We start from the raw sequence: 24,623 nt of genomic DNA on the forward strand, positions 1-24,623 counted from the left end.
GAAAGTGCTTGTTTGGCTGTACGAACCGCTCCGAGTGATTTGACCTTTGAACCCGTCTACGGGGAGTTAAAGAGGACTTTGAACCGGAAGCCTCCAATAATACGGAGCAGGCCAACGAGGCAGGAAAGCTGGCATTTCCCCTTTCCTTTGCTCCTCACATTTCATTGTTTCCTGCAGCTCCTCTTCCAGCTTAGCCGTGCAGGCTCATGAGCAGACAGACGCATGTAGTTCAAATTAAAAGCCGTGTGGTTTTTATTCTCAGGTCGCTTTGACACATCCTCTCAGCAGTTACACAACTCGCAGTGCAGACCTTTGAAGTCAAAGCTGTCGCTCTGTTTCGAGTGTTTCCTGCATTTGAGCGTGAAATTACTGAGCAAATTATTTTCATCTGCTCTTAAAGGAACAATAGTTCTCCTGTTTTAACTGCTGCAGCGGCTCGAAGAGGTGTGGTGTGCTCTGACTTTCTCCTGCAGAGCAAACAGAGGGATCAAAGTGCCCACAGGCTCAGGTGGACTGAGGCTTGCCAGGAAGAGAAGCCCAAAGTCAAGGGTCAGACTTTGTACTCTTCTTCTTTTCAGTGAAAGCATGCTTCACACTGACGGCCTTTTTATGTCCCAGCATGTGTTTATATGTCACAGCCTCCTTTTTAAAGTATCGGCACATTTGGAGCAGAACCGTTTTCAGCCCACCGCCCTTTCTTCAGAGCTCTCATATTTGCTTTTTTATGCCTTTGTTCATTCCTCGGTAATAAAACCAAAGTCCATGTGCAGAACACACAGTTCTGGCCGACACGTTCATACCCTGCGGCGAAGATGAAAATGGGTGATGCTGCGCAGCAAATGCCTCAAAGAATATTTAATCCCAACCCGCTTATTAAAGTTTTTTCCTCTTAGTGGTGGTCAGTGACTGGAAGAGAAATATTTATAGATGAATGCTGAGATAGCCTTCTCCTTTTGACTTCCTGCTCATTTGCACGGTAGCTCTTGGCCTCGCCTCGTCCAGCAGCGAGGGAGAGAAATGTCAATTACAATCACACACTTAAAGGCACAGGATCCGACGCAGAGGGCCGGCCAGCAGCGCACCTAAAATATGCTTCTTTTATGTTTTAGCAGTCAAAACTTCTGTCAGACTCCTCATGCAAGTGTTGCTCCAGCGCTTCAGGCTGACATTCCCCGGAGATTTCCAGCTAATCACGGAGGAAAAGAGTCTCCCCTGCACTGACGGCTTCGCAGAAGGCTCTTGGAGAAATGCCTCGCAGGCCTGCTCCCCTGAAATCCAGCAGTGAAAAGTCCAGTCTCACCACAAGAATTTCCATACAACCGTCTGTAATCTGAAACACATTACCATCCTTACATAAACAGGGCTGTGCTTGTGTAGCTTTATTCCCCTCTAAAATAAGTTCACCCGCTCTCAGAGACGTCTCATTTGTGGACTGCCTGAGTTGGCAGGCGGGGTCGGCAGCAGGCCGATCGGCACAAGCTTTACTCTTTTTTTAGCGCCTTGGTGTTGTAGTTTCATTTGGCAGCTGCATGCACCATTTTCTCTCATGACTGTTTCTCTTACGCTCTGTATTATAGGTGTCTTGCGTATAGATGGTATGTTTCATCACTGATAGTTTAAGGTACAGAAAGAATGAGATTTCTTGAGTACTGACCCAAATGTGCCCCCAGCATCAAAGGCGTTAAACCCATCATCAGGTTATAGATTCTTATTCTTTGAGATATTTTCGTTGCTAGCTGAGGTTCAAAGTCCATTACTGACCCTGGAAAGAGCAGATAACAGCCTCAGAACAAGGTCCTTTTATTAGCTGCTCTGTTCAAACCAAATGATCTACATTCATTCCTTTTGCAAGTCTTGTGTTTTTTGTTCAGGTGAAAAGTCTGTTTATAGGTGTGTGTGTGTGTGGGGGGGGGGGGGGCTAATGCACGTGTGAAAAAAGCAGTATCAAGCCATTAGCGGCTCCAGAGGGGGTTTGGAGGTAGAACCGACCTGTGTAGTCCACTCCTCATCTCTGCTGCAGGCCAGCAGCTCCGGGCAACGTTAGCCGCTATCAGCATGATGTACCCAAATCTCCAACTGGACAGTTGGTTGGTGAGCTGCATTGTGGGTAACGTAGGCACTAGTTTTGCAGTATCTTTGGCTCTGCTGCATCGATTTTACCTGTTGAAATTGGCTGATGCCTGAGACGACAGAGATGGAATGGCCTTGATGTTATGACGCCGTTCATCAGTGAGGAGGTTTGAGCTCTCAGTCTCTGTTGAACTCTGTACAAATAGTTTCTGTGATTTAAAGCGATCAGCCTGAAAGAGTCATTTTCTCTCTTGCTGTCGGTGCTGTCTGACTAACAGGTTTACTGTTCTTGGGTGTCACATTAACGCTGTCTGGCTCATGATTTAACAACCAACTGCATCCTCTGCAACATTAAACCCAGACACAACTTCCCAGAAGCTTCACCCTCCGGCCCACACACACACACACACACACACACACACACACACACACACCAAACACACACACACACACACACACGAGACATGATGCATTCATGCGACGCCCTTATCTCCTATCTGAACCTCATTCACTGAAGTAATGAGCGTTAAGTTTTTCAGGAGCCAGCTTGCATGGCGTCGAGTTGGGGAATCCCTAATGACACACATGACTCAAATGGCTGATGCTGCATGTGTGTGTTTGCTCGTGTGTGTGAGCATATGGGTGTTTTCTTTGTGTTTCCGAGGTGGATGTGATGTCATCCTCCGCTTCCTTCAGTGCTGTTTTGTTCTCTTGTCCACCTGTTGGAGCTGAGCCCTGAGCCGCAGAGGGGGGTGGAACAGCTGACTCACTTTCACAGCCAGCCTCAGCCTCACGTCACACACACACACACACACACACACACACACACACACACACACACACACACACACAGGGCTGGATTATTTACCGGGTCTATTCAACGCACTCTTTAGACAGCGGTGGAAGGTACCATTTACAAATAAGAGGGACCTGTACTGTACTGGAGTATTTCTATGTATGCTATTTTCTACTTCTACTTCACTACATTTCAGTTGGAAACGTCGTACTTTTTACTGCACTGCATTTATCTGACAGCTCCAGTTTCTAGCTCCTTTTCAAATTAAGATTTTACATATAAAAATTACAATTAATTACGATTAATGGAGACAATAATCAACAGATTAATGACAGTGAAAATGATCATTAGTTGCAGCCCAGTTATGCACAACACTGTCATATATGATTTATCAGTCACAGGGGTGAAGTACTTTTACTAGTGATACTAGCACTTTTACTTCAGTAAAGGTTTTGAGTACTTGCCCTCTTGCTCTGTGTAGTTAATAATCCCATTGTTTCCATCCTTGCCGATTTTTCCTCCCTTCACGCGCTCTTATTCTTTGTCCATCTGTCTGTTTTTGTGCTCTTCGCTGCCCTTCTTTTAGCCCTGATAGAAATCTTAATGCCTTCCTGAAATAGCACGCTGAGTAATGTCTGGTTCTGTTGGATACGTTCATTTCTCTCTTTTTTTCTTCACTCGCTCTCTTTTTCCCCAAATCCGTCCCGTCGTCCCCTCTCGCAGCCGAGCCCACTGTGATTTTTACATCAGCATAAACAGGTTCTGCATCAGGCTCGCGGCCAGGTCCAAAAACCCCACCGCGACCCCGCCCTTCATTTCTCCTGCTTTCACCAGAAAGCCTTTTATTAAATTTTCAGTTATAGTAACAGCTTGTGTGTGTGTGTGTGTGTGTGTGTGTGTGTGTGTGTGTGTGTGTGTGTGTGTGAGAAGGGGGTGTGGTGGATGGCTGCCATCCCAGTCAGCAAAGAAAGGAGGGTCAGCCACCTGATCTGCTGTTTACACATGGCTCCCATTTCCCCTAAGTATCCAGACCTGCCCGCCTCATGGGAACTTCCTGCAGTGTGAATGGGAGAACACATGCTCCCAGGTAGCGTTCAAGCGAGGCTTTGAGTGTGCTTGTTGTGCTGCAGCTTGAAAATGTCCTACAGAGTTTATGCAGGATAGATGGAGCTTTAAGACGTATTATGCAACATTTCCAGGTTAAAATAGAGCTTCCAGAAAAACACGGGAACACCAGATGATACAGGAAGGACGTCTCTGAATGTGACTAAACATAAAGTGGATAAAACTTAACAATGAAGACAACAGCTGCCATGATCCCACGCCACTACGCAACATCGAAGTACGACTTTTGTTTTCATCATTTTCATAGTGAGACCCCTTATGGCAGAATTATATACTGTGCATTCAAGCGAAATTGTTTCCTGTCCTCGTTAATGAAAGTCTACGTCCACTGGAGCTAAAGCAGGCTGAGCGCACCACAGTACATCTGCATGTCCTTGATGCAGAGGTGAAGTCATCATAGAGTCGTTATGGTGGATTCTGACCTGAATTTCAATATGGCTGTATTAAATAGTAATCCTTGAGATTTTCAATGTCAAACCCAGTTGTTGGTGTTATTTGTGGCTGTACCCTCGATGTGTTTACACTCATTCGATAAAATCCCTGAACGACACGTTGCATCGCTGGTGGTGGACTCCGCCATTCCTGCAATGGATTCAAATGATGTGCACGAAGCACACATAGGTACAATGATCCCTAAAGGAATGAAAACAGAAGGGTTTTTTTGGTTGAACAAACACTCATAATTTCACAAACTGTTATGTCCTGACAGGTATGAGACCAATAACACAAACAAGCAGGTGCACACGGTGTGGTGACTCAAAGCACAACATGAAACTGGTTCACCGCTGCATCCTTAAATTACATGTAATTTGTGCACACAAGTCACATAATGACGTAATCTGCTGTTGTTACACGCTCTTAGTCCAGCCGGCTTCAAGGTAAATGCAGCCTAAGACGGTGTTGTTTGTTTGGCTTGTTGCACTAATGGAGGCAACAACAGCGTCGTCCACGTCTGAGTGTGTTTGGATCACATCCTGCTCATCCTCCTGTTTTTGGCTTTTTGTCGTGTCGACAGATGGGTTGTCTGCCTCTTCCTCTAATTCAGCAACATTATATCACTTACTGTCAGACAGATGCTGCATCACTAAAGGGCAGGAAAGTGGGACAGTGTTATGTCCGAACTGCAGCCTTCAGACATTAGATAATAGAAGATTTAGTGAAGCCTGTGTCATCGGGACATGAAAAGATGATGCAATCGTCATGAGACGTTGTACTGCACTTTTTTTGTCTGTTATGTTTAAGTTTTTGTGTGGGAAACATCTCTTGAAATGCACAATTCACATTTTTAAATTCTGCTGCGAGTCTTGTGTAATCTGCTCCAGCCTCGGTGCAGGCCAGCTGTGTGAGTAGCAGGGAAACTACCTCCTCTGATTCAGGGCGAAGATTGATGTTGGGCCGTGGGGAGGGTGGATGTGTTATGTGTTGATGGGCTGCGTCTCCTGCAGACAGTCTGGGAGCTGCTGTTTAGCGCTAAGCAGGCTTTACAAAGCAGCGGAAAATCCCCTAATGCAGAGCCCAGATGTCTGATGGCTGCAGACCGTGAAGGAGGCCTCTGTCGCTCTGTACGTAAGAGAGTGGAGCGGAGGAGAGAAAGGTGGAGCAGAGCAGCACTTGACTCATTTCTGGTGGGACCCCAAAATGAAAAGCACAGTGATGTGTCTGATCAAAAGCTCAGTGTGATGTTAAACCTCGGCTCTGTCCTGCAGCAGAGTGGATCTTTATGAGCCGCTCAGGAGCCACAGCAGTCACAGAGAGCTGATAAATGGACACGATGCACCACAATCAGCCAAATCAGCAGGTCAGACTGCAGTAGCTAACGTCTGCTAACGTGAGTGCACCTGTCCCAGTTTGCAAACCTCTGATTCCTGAATACTGCGTGAAGTGACGAGTCTCAATCACGCTTTGATTGATTTTTAGACGTCGTAAGGCGAAAAGTTCGAGGATCCTCTGCTTTAGATGATGATGTTCTTCCAGCTTTGTGGCCTTGCCGTTTGTGTGTGGCATTGCCCCTGTGGGGGGTCCTGCACAGACCCCAGACCTGAACCCCAATTGTGGTGAGCCAGGCTCCAGAATCTGGAGGAAAACCTGAAGCCAGACGAGTGGAAGCTGTTGTAGCAGCAATCAGATGTTCATCAATCACATGTGGGCATAACGTGAGGGCGTCCACATACTTTTGGCCATGTTGTTTTTACATCTGTGGCAGTAAGGTAAGGGTTTGGTGCACAAACATGAGTGATCAGTAGTAATTAGTTAAGCACTAATATTCAATATATATTGCAGTAATTGTTGATCTCCTCATAATTAGCTCGTGGGCAGATGTTTGCAGCCTTGTTGTGTTTGTTTTTGGATTGTTTACGTCGTCCTCTGGCTGGTCTGAAGTGTTTGATGACGTCCTCATTGAGCTTTCCTCAGTTTTGTCTTTCAGGCTTCAGTCAGTGACGTGCTGAGACCTGAAGCTTCATTACTGCTGCTGTCCGTTCACAGCTCTCAGTGCTTATCACTGCATCCATCTGCCAAACTGTTTACCCAGCTTTCTCATTCTCAGCGAGTTCATGTGCTGTGAATGAATATGAACTCTCGACCCCTTTGAACAGGAGAGGATGATGGATAATGAAAGAGGAGTTAAAGAATCTAATTATCATGAAATAATTGCCATTTAAAATGGGTTTGAATTGAGTTTTCATCTGGTTCAACACATCTTTTGCACTGAATATGCAGAGTGAGCTGAATGTGTTTTGGGCTTTGCATCGTTACAATATAGACATGAAACAGTGGACTCCAGCAACAGAGCTGCTGCTCCAAAAGAACAAGGACTGAAGCTATTAATTGATATTATCAGTGAATCTGCTGCTTATTTTGGGGCCCACGGGATTTTGTGCCCCAGCTCTGATCCTGCAGCCCAAAATAACATCTTTGTAATGACTTGTTTTATCCAACTAATGGTCCAAAACCCAAAGATCTTCAGTTTACTGTCATAGAAGGCAAAGAAAAACCTCAAATCCTCACATTTCACAAGCTGGAACCAGCAAATGTTTGAGCTTTTTTCCTGAAAAATTGCTAAAAAGGATTAATTTTGTGTCGATCGACTGACTGGCTGATGGTTGCAGCTGTAAAATGATGACACATTAGGACATTTCAGAAAGAGCAGAATGGATTCCCGCCATGCAGATGAGGTGAACACAGCAGCGCCTGCAAGAAAAGCAATGGAGATAAGCCCTGAAGCATACTGCTATGAGTCCAAACAAGAGCAGTGATGGTCATGAACTCACAGATAAAAGTGGAACAGGCACAGATTATCTGCCTTCATAATTCCTGGAGTGACCCTGAAGTTGAAACACATAACGATGACGACGCGCCGCTCAGCTCAGCCGCAGATGGCGCCGTGCAGCCGTAACACAGGACGCATGGGAAACACGCTTCTTTGATCAGATTCCTTCATAAACTTTCTCTGCAGCCTTGAAATTCTGCACTGCAGGGCCGATCTGGGCCTCCTTGAACTGAACTTTGCCGGCAGACGCTAACAAGCTGGTAAAGTTTTTACGACGCAGCGTAACATACTGTACTCCTCAGCTCAGCGTACGAGCCGTCGAGGCTCGTGTTGGATCTGCCTGTCGCGTTGAAAGATGTCAAGATTGATGTCATAATTACAGCAGTGTGTCCAGCCTCAGGGTAGAGATGTTGAGGGTGGCAGTCTCACATCATTGTCTCAGTCGCGTTTACCTCTTAATTCTTTTTTTTTTATGGAGGAGAGGGGAGGGATCGTTGGTGAGAAAATGTCATAAATCGCTTGTGCTCCTCCTTAAGAAAACCATAAAAAAGACCCACCCAAACAAGATTGGAGACAGTGGTTGTGCTCGGCTTTGCTCTGTAATTCACATCTGAGGGGAGTGTGTGTGTGTGTGTGTGTGTGTGTGTGTGTGTGTGTGTGTGTGTGTGTGTGTGTGTGTGTGTGTGTGTGCATGCTGTAGGTTTGTGCATCAGTGTGTGTGTGTGTGTGGCATTAGGACTCCTCTGGTATTTTTGGGTAGAGTGAAAAACATTGGTCACGTTTCCGCCTTTGTTTTTGAGTAAGAAAAACCTTTTGAAGTCACTTTTTAACATTTTTGTGCCGTCGTCTGAATCTGGTTTTGTGTGAGCTGCAGAGTCACAGCGGGACCTCAGATCCAGGCTCTGGTCTGTCTGGATACCCATGACTTGCTATGCTAACATTAGCTAGCTGCCCGACCGGAGCATTGGTAGTTTATGAGTCGTGGTAGCGCCGTTCACATGATACCTGTGGCCAACCGGCACCTCCCTCAGTGGGAGTCATCCACCAATCGTCAGAGGTCTCACAGGTTGTGCTCGCTGCTCTCCCTCTTTCTCCTCGCTCATGCTCTGCCTCCTCTTTCTGTCTCTGGTTTCCGGGCGTCTCTTGGGAGGGGTCCTTTTTGGAGAGAGATCACAGGCTGCAGGTCGGACGGGTTTAGGCTCACTTCCCTTCACAGCTGGACGGACAGGAAGATGAAGGGGGAACAGAAGATGATGTACAGGGAGGTGTCCTTTTAGGATTTATGAACTGTCAACCCTCCTTCCAGTCTCAAACCCTCAAACTTTAACTCCCTTTAAGCTCAGCTGTTATCTCACCTGTGACTGCAGACGGGTCATCGGCCAATTCAGCGTGAAAATTGAAAAACAAGATGACCGCGTCAGCAATTATAAATCTGATTCAGCCTTCATGCTCCTATAAATAGCCTCAGCAGGGCGCTGTTATGACCCGCGAGGTTCTCTAATCTCTGTCCTGTGTGTCCATTTAAATCCTCCTAAATGAGAGTGGAACAGATGGATCAGCCGGCCGCTATCTCAGCCACACGCTCCAGCTGATTGATTCTCCCCTCCTCCTCTTTAGTTTCTCCTCTGCTTGCATCTTCTCTTGCCCTCTCTCATCTTGTTTTCTCTCCTCTTCTTCTTCTTCTTCTTCTTCTTCTTCTTCCTCCGCTCATCTTCTCTGTGATCTCTATAAAACAGCTGGAAATGACGCTCAGAAGAGTGTTTGACGAACATGGATCTAATGTGATCAACTTGTGTAACAGCTGTATTTAGTGCTGTTGTGTTTATGATAAGTGTTATCATCAGAGGCTGTTTAGATATCAGACCTTTAATTAACATTATTGGCACTGCAACAGTGCCAATAATGTTAAGAAGTCACCATGGAGAGCTCATAGAGCAGCAGGACAACATAAAACATCATAAAATCAACAAAAGATCATTGATACAAAAGATTAATTGAAAACTAAATGTTGCTCACAAAAGAACTGAGGAGCCTAAACATACTAAAATACACAAAATAACACAAATAGTTGCAAAAGTTGCCCCGTTATCCTTGATTTTACTGCCTTTGAACAGTCATGAGACGTGTTAATGACCCGTCTTTCGTTGGGGCGGTGCACATGCTCTCTCTAACACCCTCTTTGGAACCAGCTCATTGTCTAATACGGGAAACACTCGACCGTGATGTTCAGGAGAACCTGTCACCTTCAGTCTGTGCACATCCAGCTGGGACTCCACCTCCACCCCTCCCATCGTGTAAACCATTGTTGACAGTCCTCCAGAAGCCATTGTACATGTGCGTGAAGTGGGCAGCTCACTGTGTTGGCCCATGTAGGGGGAGACGGAGGGCCCGTCTCAGACAAAGACCTCCGATTGACGTGTGGACAATGGAGCGGGCACACAGCAGCCTCCTGACTGAGGGGGGGGGGGCACAATGGGTCTTTTTCTGCAGCGCCAGGGCAGGAAGAGGCCGCATGTTAGCTTAGCTGCTCGGAGGCATTGTACGTTAGCATTTGTCTGCACATTAGATGCTGACAGATGTTGACACATTCACAGTTATCATACCGCCATTGATTGATGCAGCTGGGAGCTGCTGCGAGTGATCCACAGCTGCTTCACCCACATGCTGCCAGACCAGTGTGTGTGTGTGTGTGTGTGTGTGTGTGTGTGTGTGTGTGTGTGTGTGTGTGTGTGTGTGTGTGTGTGTGTGAGTGTGTGTGTGTGTGTGACCTTTTAGATGTGTGAAGAACACAGATCACCAGTTAACATTAGATCCTGACCGATCTGCCGGCGTGTCAGGAGATTTGAATATTCAATGAGGTTTGTCCTCTGGATGTCATAATGCTAATTTTTATGACTCGGCTCAGCCAATCTGTGGATTGTTTGCAGTGTCCACTCTTCTACACACTTTAAAGGACGTTCTTAGGCCACATTTGGACTTTCACACCAGTGTGTTTGCATGTTTAAGCTCTTAATATACAAATTATGCATACTTTACATTTGTGTTGAGTGTTTTTTGATGGCATGCTGCAGAGATATTTGAATTTATTAGGAACTCTCATGTATTTTTTTAACTAGCGTCTTGTTTGCGTTGTGTCATCGTCACAGTGAACATGAACTCTGCAGTGATTCACATCATCACTGAATCACTCAAACAGGTCGTTCTTGTTGTAATCATTCCACATGTTCACGCTGACCATGAACTGAGGCCTCTCATGCTGTGGTCGTCTCACCCCGTCCGGGACACATGAGCATCCCGTGTCACTGTCGACCAGTCGTGCCAGTGTGTGCGTGGCCTGACACCCAGTATGAATACTGGCACACAAGTCTGAACACAGGAGGATGAGTTAATCCCAGCATGTGTTGTTAGTGCCTATATGTTTGTTTCCAGCTCCTGTATGTAAACCCGCCCTGCAGCATCGTGTTTGCTCACACTTTCTGTCTTCCACACACAGAAATGCACTCAGATTCAGTCACTCTTTGGTCGTGTTACTTCTACATCACCCTGCTCTGTTGTTCCCTGAGTTTTTGTGTGTGGGTATGGAAAAATGACCAAACATCAGTATTCAATTTTTATTTCCCTGAGTCAACACGCGAGCTGCTTCCCTGCCATAACACTGCTGATGCTTTTCAAAGTTTGGAGAAACCAAAGCTCGTGTCTTTGTGAAAAGTCAAGGTTTATTTAACGCTGACAAACACGAGGAGCGTCATGGACATCTGTGAACAGCCTCGAGGACCTTGAAGTCAACAGAAGTTGCCTTCGTCAGTGCTTGATTGGTGTTTCTTCCAGCATGTTGATTAAAAAAAACGATATCTGGCAGCGCTTTAAACAAATATGCGTGATTGATTAAGTTTGTTTGGCGACCGCTTCAAACCCACAATCACAAATACTCTATGCAGGCCTGTTAGCACCGTTTTGGAATAATCTGCTTTTGGCCTTCTTTGCAAGGCAGCAGCAGAGGTTTGGCAGCTGTGAAGAAAGGGACCATTCTTCTGCCGAGAGAAACTGGGATCCTCGTCCTCTGTGGAGAGGAAGGAAGTCAGGCAGGCGGCCTGAGGCAGAGGGAGATAAACAGATTGAGAGAGAGGGGCACAGAAATGAGACGGAGCTTCAGTATATCTCCAAAAGTATGAGGACGCCACAACATTACAGCCATTTCATGATGATTATTCTGATAATAGAATTCTAGAGTTTATTTCTAGATAAAAAAAACACATTAACCATAAAGTATACGCATGCAAACAGGTGTGATTATTGATCATCTCATTCCAAAACAGAGCCGTTAATCTGCTGCTGATAATGGTACGAACTGCTGCTCAGACTGCTTTACGACAAAGAAATCACAACGAAGAAAAGAGATTAAAAACTGGGATCGACAGTTAATGGAGAAGAGGATGGAGAGTAAAACTAACTTGATAATAATAGTAAAAATAAGAAATGAATAAAAAAGAATGCATAACATAAGGTGGAATAATAGTAATAAAGTAAGAAAGAGCTCAAAGGATGCTTAAATGCAGGGATTTGCTGACGCTCGCGATCGGATTCATCTCGTGGGTGTTCACGGGGTTGAGCTCAGGACTCGGTGCGTGCTCGCAGTCCTCCTCAGTTTGAAGATCTGACTTTGTGCTCGGGGACTTTGTCACATTGAAACAGGAAAAGGAAGAAGATGATCCTCCAAACTGTGGCTGTGTGCTGCTGCGTGAACACAGAAACACATGGAGGGAGCAGACTCTGGATCTGTTCCTCCACTCTTATCTCATGAAGTGACTTCCTTATTGGCGCTGATTGAGGGCGTGCTGAAAGCTCGACCGCCGTCTGTGACACTGTAACATGCAAAGTTTACCCTCAAACTATGAACTCGCTGTCATAATATTTATGGCTTTTTTACATTTCAGCAGCGTGATAAACGTATTGATGATGGCTAATGTTTAGCTTGTCGTAAAGTACGCTCAAGTGTTGTGACCACAAAGCTAAAATTCAGTTGATCTTGATTTTTCTTTATTACAAATAAACATTATTAAATGCTGTTAATGAAGTTGATTATGTGCTTCTTGAGCTGGACGTCCCTGCATGCAGAGCAGGTCTGCATCCGGCCACGCTTCAGCAGTGAGTGCTGCCGTAGTTTGCAGATTTAATCAGCAGAGGCCTCTCAATACAGTGTGATATTGATTTATTTGGGGCTGATTTTTAAATGTAATGCATGTTTTTAGAGTGACTTCACTCTCATAAGTCCTTTAATGAGAAAGGCAATGTGACAGGTTTGCTCTGATCTGGTTTGGTCCAAAAAATCATTAATTGACAGAGTTGGATTTGTAGATATTCTGCCTCTGCACGTAGTTTGTTTGTTTGTTTGTTTGTTTGTTCTTGTTGTTGTTGTTGCAGGAAGTGAGTGTCTGGTTCCAGAACTTTTTCACCTGTTTTACCTGTTTTAGTTCAAAGACATCACACTGCTACGCCATTAAAAAAAATTACCACCAGAAGCGTTTTTCTTCCACGTCTGATATTTCATCACGTTGCTTAATTGTTGTGTGTCCTCAGGTTTGAGAAGGGGAGGATCTACAGCTACATCGGCGAGGTGGTGGTGTCTGTCAATCCTTACCGCGCCATGAACATCTACGGCCGCGACACCATCGAGCAGTACAAGGGCCGCGAGCTGTACGAGAGGCCGCCGCACCTCTTTGCCATCGCCGACGCGGCGTACAAAGCCATGAAGAGGAGGAACAAAGACACTTGTATTGTCATCTCAGGTAACACGGGAAGCCCCCCAGCAGAGACGACAAGCACCAGGATGTTTTACTCTCACGCGCTTTGTACGAATTCACATACAACTTCAAGTTTTGGATCAGATTTTTTCTGAGAAATGAATGTTTTATAATTTATAATTGAAATATAATAATGAAATAATCAATGAACTCCTCTCATATGCAGATGTTTTCTTTCCTGAGAGATGTTCTGGAGGAGAGACATCTTGAAAAATATTAATGAAACCTCTGTTAACTGTCTAAAAGAAATATTTCATGTGGTCACAAGCTGTGTGGCAGCTGGAGAGCTCATGCAGAGGACGAAGCTCCACTCTGTGGTCAGAGAGGGAACTGAGCCCCTCTAAACGCTGATACAAGCCATGAATCCTGACCAAGACAGAAATAGATAAAGATCGCTGCGGTGGACTCAAATGTGTTTGTGCTGCGCAGTCAAGGCTTCAAAATTAAGTACGAAGCAGAAAAAAGGCAAATCAGGCCTCAGTCTGGTGGCGAAAAATATCAACTTTATGTCCTTTTCTCAGCGTTTACAGATCTGACCACATTTTAATGCTCGGTTATTTAGATCGCTGGAGGTTTGGTGGTTTCATTTGGTTCAATTCGCCAATTATTTTTCATTGCAGGGGAAAGTGGAGCAGGAAAGACAGAAGCCAGCAAGTATATAATGCAATACATTGCTGCTATCACCAATCCCAATCAGAGGGCTGAAGTTGAAAGGTGAGCTGCTGTTACTGACCCTGTTCAACCTGGATGCTCTGCAGAATGTGTGCACGACTCCCAGTTATCACAAAGGGAGGGTTTTTCTGGACTTGTGTATTAATGTTCTACACATTTTAGCACAACACTCCATTCATGCCTTGCATAGAGATGTGATGCTGCACAGGTACAGAGGTGGAACCTGTGTCCATGTGTTTCTGCACACAATAAAAAGGTCTTTAGTTCGTTTTAGTGCTGCAGCTATAAGAACGTCATGACTCATTCTTGATTTCCATCAGATAGAGCCGATGTTTACAGCTCACATTTATTATTTTATCACAGGTATTGTAGTTGGAGGTAAGTCTCTGTAGATATCGTTTCAGCTCAACAAGGTCACATCACTGATAACTGGGCAGGTATGGACCCAGCACACAGAGGAGAAGTTGCACCATAGCTCAGAATGGTTATATTTCAGCGTGTTGAAACTAGACAGATATGAAGAAGAAAGCAGGAGATAAGCTTTAGTTTCAGGTAAAGAAAATGTAGGTCTGAGATGGAGATAAGGTTTGTGCAAGGAGAAGGTTTTAAGGTCAGCAGTTAAATGGTGAATACAGACTGCTGGTGATTCGTTTGGGTGCAAAGAAAAGACGAACACACACCAAACGTTTAACACCACAGAGGACTTAATGAAATATGACAATGATTACGATCATTTCTCTAAATGTGGGTCATCGTGGTCTCAGTTGGGTCACAGGCCAGCAGCCTGACAGGAATATGTGCAGCCTGTGTTTTAACTCTTAGTGTGTGTTTTTATATTCCCGTTCAGCTCTTACAGAGTCAGGCTTCATTTAATACCTTCAGGGTGTCGTGCTTAGATTGATTGATATGAACCACTAGTGTCACTTATAGATGTGGTTGTTTCTCAGTTTGAGTCATTTTTTAAGCCGGTTTTCGTCACCCTCTTCACCTGTGATATCATGCTACCCTCCCCACAGGGTAAAAAACATGCTGCTTAAATCCAACTGCGTCTTGGAGGCCTTCGGGAACGCCAAGACCAACCGCAACGACAACTCCAGCCGCTTCGGCAAGTACATGGACATCAATTTTGACTTCAAGGGAGATCCCATCGGAGGCCACATCAACAACTACCTGCTGGAAAAGGTAAAGACGCGTCGACGAGCCTCAGAGGTGAAGGGACGGGTAGTCACACCTGTTACCTGGTGTTTGCAAAGTCAGAGACTGTGAGTGAGACCTCTCTCACTTTTTGGTTGTTTTAAGATGCCTCTTACATGTTCCTGTTTTGTCTCCCTCCAACAGTCCAGAGTCATTTTCCAGCAGACAGGAGAGAGGAGCTTTCACTCATTCTACCAGGTAAATATGTGTGTGTGTGTGTGTGTGTGTGTCGGCGCGCGCACCTGTGTGCTTAGATGTGACGAGTGTGTGTGTTTTTAATTTGTTATGCATGTAAAACAGCAGGGATATGAATCCATGCAGCATGTCTGAGTCATCAAGAGGCCTTTGATGTTGAGTGTTTGAGAATGAACAGATCTTCCCCATAGATGCAGTAAACATGCAATATGCACATCAGGCATGAGTAAAGTTACACCATGTAGTAGTTTTAGCTGTATAATCGTCCCGTTTAATGATGGAAAATACAACAAAAGTACTTCATGAAGCACTGTAAGTGAAGTATGTCTGTTTCTGCTCCCTCTAGCTGCTCAGAGGAGCTCCAGACTCCCTGTTACGCTCCCTTCACATCCAGAAGGACCCGACAGCCTACAACTACATCAAAGTTGGAGGCCAGATTAAGGTAGTCCAAACCGTTAACACACAATTCATCTCACAGACAAACAAACAGAACACCCCCAAAACAAACGTCTGACAGAGCGAGTTCGTTTGCAGAGGGCTCAATGCAACAACACGCGACCTCCACAGATGTGTGTTCTCTCACCACAGTTTACAAGTTTTTCAAACAAACCACACAAATCACATATTTGGAGTGTAAAGTATCAGAAGTAGGAGAAGTATTTCAGTCATCGTCGCCATCATCGCTGCGGAGGAGGAGTGTTTTTCTGAGGTGTCTTTATTTAGACCTCTGCTGTGCACCACCGTCTTTGCACGAGCTTAATGAGCAGGAACAAAACCACTTGACAGCAACAAGCAGCCTGATGTCATGGAACACAACACAACCAAACAGCTGAGGTGGCGGTTTGTACACTGTCTGCCTCAGCGGCTCCTATTTTTATGTAACGAGACGTCGCAGTTCGGCACCAGTTAGTAATTTAGTTAACCGTGGGAATTTGATACCCCGGTTTGATTAATTAGAAGAGAAACGCTGTGGCTCCAGGGCGAAACACACAAAAAATGCAGTGTATGAAAAGATGCTAACGATGCAGCGTTACCCTTCTCCAACATTTCTCCTTTGTCTCTCCAGTCCAGCATCAATGACGGGGCTGAGTTCAAAGCTGTAGCCGACGCCATGAAAGTCATCGGTTTCACAGGGGATGAGATTCAGACTGTTTACAAGATCCTGGCCACTATCCTGCATCTGGTAATACTTGATAATATCAAATCCCCGCCAGCTGTGTCCTGATATAACAGTTGTGCTGTGTGTAGATTTTAAGCAAATAAGTGCCTCATTGGCGAAGTGGACCAGTGTCCGGGCCAAGAGTGTGAGGATGTGAACATGCAGCTGTTTTTATTTGTTTCTCTCTTTTTAACACTGTGTACTATGATGTGTTCAATGCAAAAAGCATGTTTATGTTTGTTTTCACTATTAATCTTACAAAATTTCTATCAGTCAGAGTTTATTTTGGCCTTGCCGCCTAATTTCTTGATAACTTCTTAGGAATTTCCCTGAAAGGAATTATGTAACTTGGAGCTCATTATAGAGAAAATAGAAAGTTTTAACAGTTTACTTGGTAATATTGAGTTTGTATGCAGCCATTTTGAGCCTAGTAAACATTCATTAAAAGTACATTTGTTCAGTTTCCTGCCAAGAGTGAAATGAGAAGATCAACACCACTCCCATGCTAGTGTGCTAAATATGAAGCTAGAGCTAGCGGGTGGTTAGCCTAGCTTAGGATAAAGACAGGAAACAGGAAGAGACAGCTAGTCCACAGTTAAAAGTGCCTCTGCACACATCTAATCTGTACACAAAGAGAAATATAAACAGGAAGTAGCGTGCTGGAGCTCGCGAGAGCCGGCTAGCTGTTTCCCCCTGCATCCAGTCTCTATGCTAAGCTAATTTGCGTGCTCTTGCTTCATGTGAACTGCATTAACATGGAATTGGTGTCGTCTTCTTGTCTCATGTTGATATTTTCTTTTAACCAGCGTGTTGTGCGCTAAGCAGTAAGCCGTCCTCTCTGGCCTCTCTTCTAGGGCAACCTGACTTTCGGGGTGGACGGAGACGTGACCCTGATAGAGAACACAAAGCTGGTGTCTGTGATCAGGGAGCTGCTGTCCACCAAAGAAGAAAACGTGGAGAAGGCGCTCCTGTACCGCACCGTGGCAACAGGTCGAGACGTCATCGAAAAACAGCACACGGCACAAGAGGCGAGCTACGGACGGGACGCGCTGGCCAAGGTTATTGTTGGGATGATAGAAAATTACATGTTGCTGGTCAGGCTGCACAAAAGAGAAAAAAGAAACACACTGGGCGGTTGGTGTCCGCGGGGTAGTGACATTTCGCTAAATGCTTGGTGATATTTTTACTGCGATTCACACTGATTCACACCAGCATGAGTCACAATGTTATGACTCCAGACAGAGGCTGGAGACTGTGGAGGAAGCAGTGGATGCAGGCAGATCCAGGACCAGCACTGTGGGCTGTGAACAAAACTGACTCACTGATATTGTGACATTTCACTCTCGGCGGACCCGTCTGAGACTGTTGATTGTCTGTGTGCTAGACGACGCCGTGCCCCTGAGCAAGGCACCAGCTAGCAGCCAACCAGTCGACTTCACACTCACTGCGATGAATATTTTGTCGTCCTCAGGCCATGTACGAGCGTCTGTTCTGCTGGATCGTGGGACGGATCAATGACATCATTGAGGTGAGAAACTACGATGCCCGGGTCCACGGGAAGAACACGGTCATCGGGGTGCTGGACATCTACGGGTTTGAGATCTTCCAGAACAACAGGTGTGAATGAGACCGAATCTCTAACATGGGTACAGCTCGCTCTCTGTCGCTTGTTGCAGTGCATTCAGTAACAGACGAACAGAAATCAGAGAGGTTACCTCCTGGAAATAGCCTGGCCCCAAATAGGTTAACAGCTTGGTCCCACACAGCTATGTAGCCTGTTCCCAAATAGCTGTTAGCTGTTAGCAATGACAGCATTTCAAGCAAAAATAGTGTTCAACTTAGTAGTAAACGTGAGCTAATCACCTGGTGGCTGTCATTACAGCTAGCTCATGAGAGTAGCCTGGTCCCAGATAGCTAACTGTTAGCAATGACACCATTTCGAGTAAAAATAGCATTTAACTTAAAAGCAAATGTGAGATAATCAGCTAGTTGTTTTCACTGTAGCTAGCTCTATGGGAATACCCTGGTCCCGTATAGCTAGCTGTTAGCATTGACAGCATTTCAAGCAAAAATAGCATTCAGCTATCATTGCAGCTAGCTATATAGGATCAGGCTATTTCCCAGAAATGCCCTCAATGAACTTTCAGTTGTTCTGAAGGTCACATGATGCTTGAAATGGCATAGCGTTCAACTTAATAGCTAACAGGCACTGCACGAGTTCCATCTGCATCTTTCTATAGACTGTTTCACACTGTGTCCGTACTGACCACTTCAACGTGATTTTATTATTTATTAAACATTCATTCTCCTCTCTTTCCTGTGCTGTAGCTTTGAACAGTTCTGCATCAACTACTGCAATGAAAAGCTGCAGCAGCTGTTCATCCAGCTGGTGCTGAAGCAGGAACAGGAAGAGTATCAGCGAGAAGGCATCCCCTGGAAACATGTACGGAGGATTTTTCTGGTCCTGCTGTGTTTTATTAGCTGTAGTGGTTCAGAATCTGTTTTTATTTCTAATGCCATATTTGAGGATAGATTGTAGATTCGAAGTGATTTCAGGTCTGCGTCTTAACAGTGTCTTTGTATCCTCTGTGTCCTCTGTTGTTAGATTGATTACTTCAATAACCAGATCATCGTGGATCTGGTGGAGCAGCAGCATAAGGGCATCTTCTCCGTGCTGGACGAAGCCTGTATGAATGTGGGCAAAGTCACGGATGAGGTTTTCCTCCAAGGACTCAATGGCAAGCTGGCCAAACACGCCCACTACACCAGCCGCAAGGTAGGACACACTGAATTACACATGTGAGCTGTTCTTATTTTGACATCTACTCGTAGAGTTAGCTGTTGTCCAGCAGCTGTTTCCACTTCTTCAGCTGAAGTCAAAAATCCAAACGCTGCTTAGCTTTCTTGTGATGTTTAATGAGTTTGAATCAGGTCTGTGATCTGCATCACACATTGTGTACTCTCGAGTTAATGACTTACAACATACAGTATTTTTATATTACCAAAGACGGACGATTTTAGCACCAATTAGTTCAACTATTATGATAATCAGTTCATCCTTCAGGTTAATTATCAAGCTTCTCAAATGTGAAATCTTGCTGCTTGTTCTCCTCTTAACAATATAGTGAACTGGATATTTTGTGGTTTTGGACTGTTGGTCAGGTGAAGTTATGGCTGGCATTTTCCACTATTTTCTGACATTTTATAGATCAGACAATTCATCAATTAATTGAAAAATAATCATCAAATTAATCTATAATGCAAATAATAGTTGAGTCCTAGTATGATTTGAAGATGTAATCACAAGTATCAGCATATCAGATTCTGCTGATGCAGGATGATGCTGTAGTAACGTGAGAACACCAGAGGGCAGATTCCACCATGCAGTGAGTAACCATCAGCAGCAGAGAGAAGAGATGGAACATGATCCTCTTAGTTTTAATAATCAGGGAGGCTTCCAGTCTAATTCAGTCTAAAGGCCTGTGTGCCCAGACGAAACATGCAATAAGCCAATTTACTTTGCTTGCTCCTCGGTGTTTGTTTAGATAAGGTGAAAGTCGCTCACCATCGCTGATCTGGGGTCAGTGTTTATCAGTTTCTCTGCACATGTTCAACATGTAAAAAGATGTTTGGGACGGCTCCTAAAAAGGCTTCAAACCACAGCCGTGTTTTTAAATGACTGCAGTTCCCTCTGCGGACACAAGGGGGCATCAGCTGTCAGAGAGAGCGAGCGGGAGTCTGACTCGACACTTTGCACAAGTGATGTCACTGCCAGCCAATGGGAGTGCGTGGAGCTGTGCTGTGTTAGAACGGGTGTTGGAGGCAGAGGGAGGTGGAGGGGATGGAGTTAGAAATTTATGAGGAAAAGTAAGGGGGGGGGGGGGGGGTGATGCAGAGAAAATGAATGATGAGGAGTAAACATCTGTATACTGTACAGGCCAGCGTGCTGTGGGTCACAGTACTTAAAGCAACAGGCTACGGAGTGAAGCACCATGGGAAAAAAGCTGTATGTGCTGCAATACCGAGCCGACTGATGGGCTCTGAATCCTGCAGACGCCGGAGCCGCTTCCAGTGAATAAAGCACGCTGTGACGGGGGAACAGTGAATAACCGAGGCCGAGTCGAGATGGGCTAAAGATTGCTGAGCGCTGCAGGCTGTATTGATTGGTGCAGCTTCCCTTCGCTCCCATCATCGTGGAGTCGATACGCTCCCTGCTGTCGCCCTGCTGCTGCTCTTTGACCTCCTCCTCTGGCAGCAGACTTGAAAACACATGAAATGAAGGTTTTGAAACTTACAGCCATCCAGCTGTTACTTCCTGGAGCCAATACTGCTACGAATCAATATTAGCCAGAAAGTACTCTTTTTTTTCTGGACTGTCTGGAGTCCTGTTGCCACGCAACATTAACATAATGGACTTTTTGTCAGGAAGTAGTGTGAACTGCTGGGGGCTTTAGTGGATCTCCGGGGTATTTTTGACCCTGTGTGTTTAAATGAACAGTCATGGAAGCCGATCGGACCGGAGCGGAGAGACTTTTAACTTTTAATGTTGTCACTGAAGTGAATCTGAGAGCAAACACACACAGTCACCACCTGAAAAGGCTTAATTCACCTCACGCTTTGAAGTGTGCTCAAATAAAAGGTACTCATCATATTTGATTATTACCTTTGTGCAAAGTTTCCACTAAGCTTCTAACAAATCTAACATAATGTAGTAAGTATTAATTGCTTGGGTGGCTCTCGTCTCTCCGTGCTGTTTAACATGATTCTTGTGCAGGTGGTAAAAGAGGTTGGTGGTGTTTGAGTCCGTTGTGCGATCGGTCTGCAGCATCATCAGTTTTCTGGTCCGTGTCAGACTTTTCATACCCAAACCACGTGCATGGGACAGAAGAAGCCCCTGTTGTTGGTGTGTGGGATTGCCGAAAATATTGCCATAAAGAGTATAAGAATAATATGAAACAATGGACGTTTTCCTGTCGTCACATATACACGTATGTCATCATATCTCACAGCTGAATGCACCTTGTTCTGTTTCTTTTCCTAAATTTTTTGCAGTAGAAAAGCCCCCAGCGTCAGAGGCGGTGGGCTGGACTCATACAATGAACACAATAGATCCACGTGCATTGAATGAAACACAAGAATAAGCTCCTGTTTCGTGCTTTATGGTGATTAATTATCGCCCGTTGAGGTCTTTTTGAACATTGATTGATATCAGGGTGATTCGTTTCCAGGGTGATTAATTGTCCCATATGGCTTATTGGGCATTTGGTCCACAGCACCTCTTAGTGGTCAGAGTAATATTTGCAGTTCTGTGATTAAATTCACCTGTTAATGACTGAAATGAGCAGAAATCATTGTAAAGCTGACCAGTGGAGAAACATGTTTGCACAATATGAAGCTGAAAGAATCTTAATTTAAAGTGTGCAAAGCAGGTGATGACTTCTCTTTTAATCGAAAAAATCGCTCGTGTTGCTCTATCAGATCTTTTTCTGAAAATATTTCTTTATTTTTATGACTGAATTTAATTTCAGGAGTGGAGAACGACCTTGAGATTGCTGAATTACTCTGACCCAAAGAAAAGAAGGAAAGAAATACTCTCTGTATGGTAGCATGACCCAAAATAGACATCTAACCTACACTCACGATGCAAATTAGCTCTGGAAAGTTCAGAAAATTTCAAGGCTGTGTGGGTACAAAGTGTACACGAGCCGTGCAGACTTTAAACACCCGCCGCCGCCGCCGCCGCTCTCCAGCCTCAGAGCTCAGATCTGTTCGAGTCGGTCTGCCAGGATAAAAAGTGTGAAGGTGCAAAAAAAAGATGAGGTGTGAGAGAAGGAGAAGGGGAGCGAGGAAGAGAGGTGCACAGGGGGAGACTGGGAATCAGATGTGAGAGGAAGTGAGATATGAGCATCAAGGGAGAAGAAAGGGTTGAGGCGAATGAAAACCACAGCTACAAAAACAGCCAGCGATGAGATTTTTACTGTATTCTTCATATTAACTGTGGGTCAAATGATGTATCTGTGATGTAAAGTACTGTGGTCGGTTTGTCGGGACAGAACCACAGTGAATTATCACCCAAATCTGCAGCTCCCTCCTTCATTTTACGCTCTCGTAGCTCATTATTTTGGTTCTCCAGTCAACAGACGTCGCTCTCGTCAGCCTCGTCTCCAGCAGAGGCAGCAGCTGCACTAAAGCCACCGTACACAACCTGCCAAAGATAGCAACTGGCTGGCCAACACGGCGAAACACTTAGCAGCCAAGAGGACAGATATTTTCTCAGGAGCTGGTGGAGACAAAACCCACTGAAAGGAGAGTCAATCTTAGACTGATTTATCAGGTAAATTTACTAAAACATTTCCTGCATTCTACGTTATGTGCCAGCAGTTGTGTTTATAGCTTATTCTGTTGTACCCAAGTCGCCAAAAATACTCCATTCATACCATTTTTACAGCAAAATTACCGCTTACATGCAGGTTTTTTAAACACGGGTCATTTCTTGCTGTCAGTGGACGAGTTTTTCTTTCTTCTTCTGTTTTGTTTTTTGCTGTTGTGACGGAAAACAGGAAACAGTAGAAAGCAGCATGCAGGCCAGTGACAATATCATGGATATCTTTTATGAAATGACGATGATGAGATGGAAACACAAAGTGCAGCAGGTTAATATTTCCATGCAAACATTTAGAAATTCAGCGTTCGTCATCACTGGAGCCGGAGCCCGTAAATACCCGCTGCAGAGACCTTTGCATTGCGTTTGTTCGACATGTGCATGAAAGCCTCACGGCCCAGAACTGAGGAGATAAAAAAGAGAGAAGACAATGAGTCAGAGACCTATTCCAGGAGATGTTCCTGTAACCAGATCTGTGCCTGTCTGCACTCATGTTCTCGCCCTCTGCTGTGTGCAGCACACACACCCTGCTGCTGCCGTGCATCCATTCATTCACAGGGTGTGTAAATGAACATGGAGCACTCACACTCAATGACACATGGCTGCGTACGAAGGAATCACACGTGCACACGGAGCTGACGGCAGACCAGAAGCAGAGGAGGAAGACGAGGTTCAGATCGCGTCCAGATTCCTTCCTCTGCTGCGGCGTCTGATCTGAGCTCTCATGTGTCAGTATGTGCTGTTGCTCTGCAGTCTGGTGATGAGAACTTCTTTTCATTGGCTTCCAGGCGTCTCAGGCTTGTTGTGAATTAATCAGGCGCTCTTGATGGCAGCCACAGACTTGTTTACAGAGATGTCTCACCTAAAGGGAAGTCTGATGTGCTGCCGATGGAGCGTCAGTGTTTCTGTGCAGTTAACTGTCAAACAGTTGTTTTTCATCAGGTCGTGTTTGCTCGACGCTTCACTTTCATCACGCTGACTTTAACTAGTTTCATAAATGTTTTACTCTTGTTGACCCACTGCTGACAAACTGCACACTTGTTTACTTGAGTCATACATCTTTTTATGTTATTTTTAGGTCATTGCACCAAAACCAAACAGGCTGCTGATATTCTTTATTTTCTCACTGTTTCCTCTGTGCCCCTGAGCTCCATTGTGAAACTAAAACTATTAAAAAACACATTATTCTGCCCCCGCTATGCATTCAGGTGCACAGCTGAAACTAAATACTGTACAAAAGGTTGAAGACAGCAGGTTTCCTTTGGAGTTTTCACTGGAAGCAAGTGAGGACTATGAGTTACATCGACCCTCATGCCAGGGAGACACAAAGCATCCCCAGACATTACACAAGTCCCCACAGGAAGTACTACACAGAGAAAAGAGCACAATACAAAACACCAGTGGCTCAGAATTCACTGCTCTTATCAGGCTTGATTTCAGCCGCAGACAGCAGCCGTTTGCTTAAGGAAGGCTCAATATTTCCTATTTATGAGGTCACATAACGCAGTGTGTCGGCCGTGTGTCTGCAGCTTGTTCCTGCCTCCATCAGGTGGTCAGAAAATCGGTTTTTCAGGTTTAAATACTTTGATGGCGTCTTCAGTGGGAGTCAGAAAGGAAGCATTGAGAGACAGAATGATGGCTGCTTTGGTCTTTTTATGAGGTTTATTCGTCATACAGCAAACTGCCAGCCTTATCCTTTAATTAAAGCTCAGATGAAGCACCAACATGTTTCCCAAAGCTCTGTTTCTTCCTCCCAGATCTCCGTCTCTTCTTCCTCCTCATTCTCGTTCTTCAGCTCTTTCTCTTTCACAGTTTCAGTACCTCTCTGTTGTCTTCACTTCCTTCATCACTTTCCTCACCTGCCTCCAGAGCTAGTGTCTCAGCACGCAGCATATACAGGCGCAGCACATGAATAGGATGTGAAGTGAGTGTGTGTGTGTGTGTGTGTGTGTGTGTGTGTG

At 45.0% G+C, this 24,623-nt stretch overlaps 1 protein-coding gene across 1 annotated transcript in view; it reads left to right on the top strand.

The window, feature by feature from the left end:
* myo1d (myosin 1D) overlaps window positions 1-24,623 on the top strand; it is an 82,895-nt gene that overhangs the window by 4,965 nt on the left and 53,307 nt on the right. Inside the window, exons 2-11 of the mRNA XM_076759829.1 lie at window positions 12,837-13,045; window positions 13,681-13,774; window positions 14,749-14,914; window positions 15,071-15,124; window positions 15,468-15,563; window positions 16,188-16,304; window positions 17,135-17,338; window positions 17,752-17,897; window positions 18,609-18,723; window positions 18,886-19,056. Of these exons, the coding sequence (XP_076615944.1) occupies window positions 12,837-13,045; window positions 13,681-13,774; window positions 14,749-14,914; window positions 15,071-15,124; window positions 15,468-15,563; window positions 16,188-16,304; window positions 17,135-17,338; window positions 17,752-17,897; window positions 18,609-18,723; window positions 18,886-19,056 (1,372 nt within the window). The remainder of the gene's footprint in view (window positions 1-12,836; window positions 13,046-13,680; window positions 13,775-14,748; window positions 14,915-15,070; window positions 15,125-15,467; window positions 15,564-16,187; window positions 16,305-17,134; window positions 17,339-17,751; window positions 17,898-18,608; window positions 18,724-18,885; window positions 19,057-24,623) is intronic.

The sequence above is a fragment of the Chaetodon auriga genome, chromosome 20, assembly GCF_051107435.1.
Source record: "Chaetodon auriga isolate fChaAug3 chromosome 20, fChaAug3.hap1, whole genome shotgun sequence".
Classification (NCBI taxonomy): Eukaryota; Metazoa; Chordata; class Actinopteri; order Chaetodontiformes; family Chaetodontidae; genus Chaetodon; species Chaetodon auriga.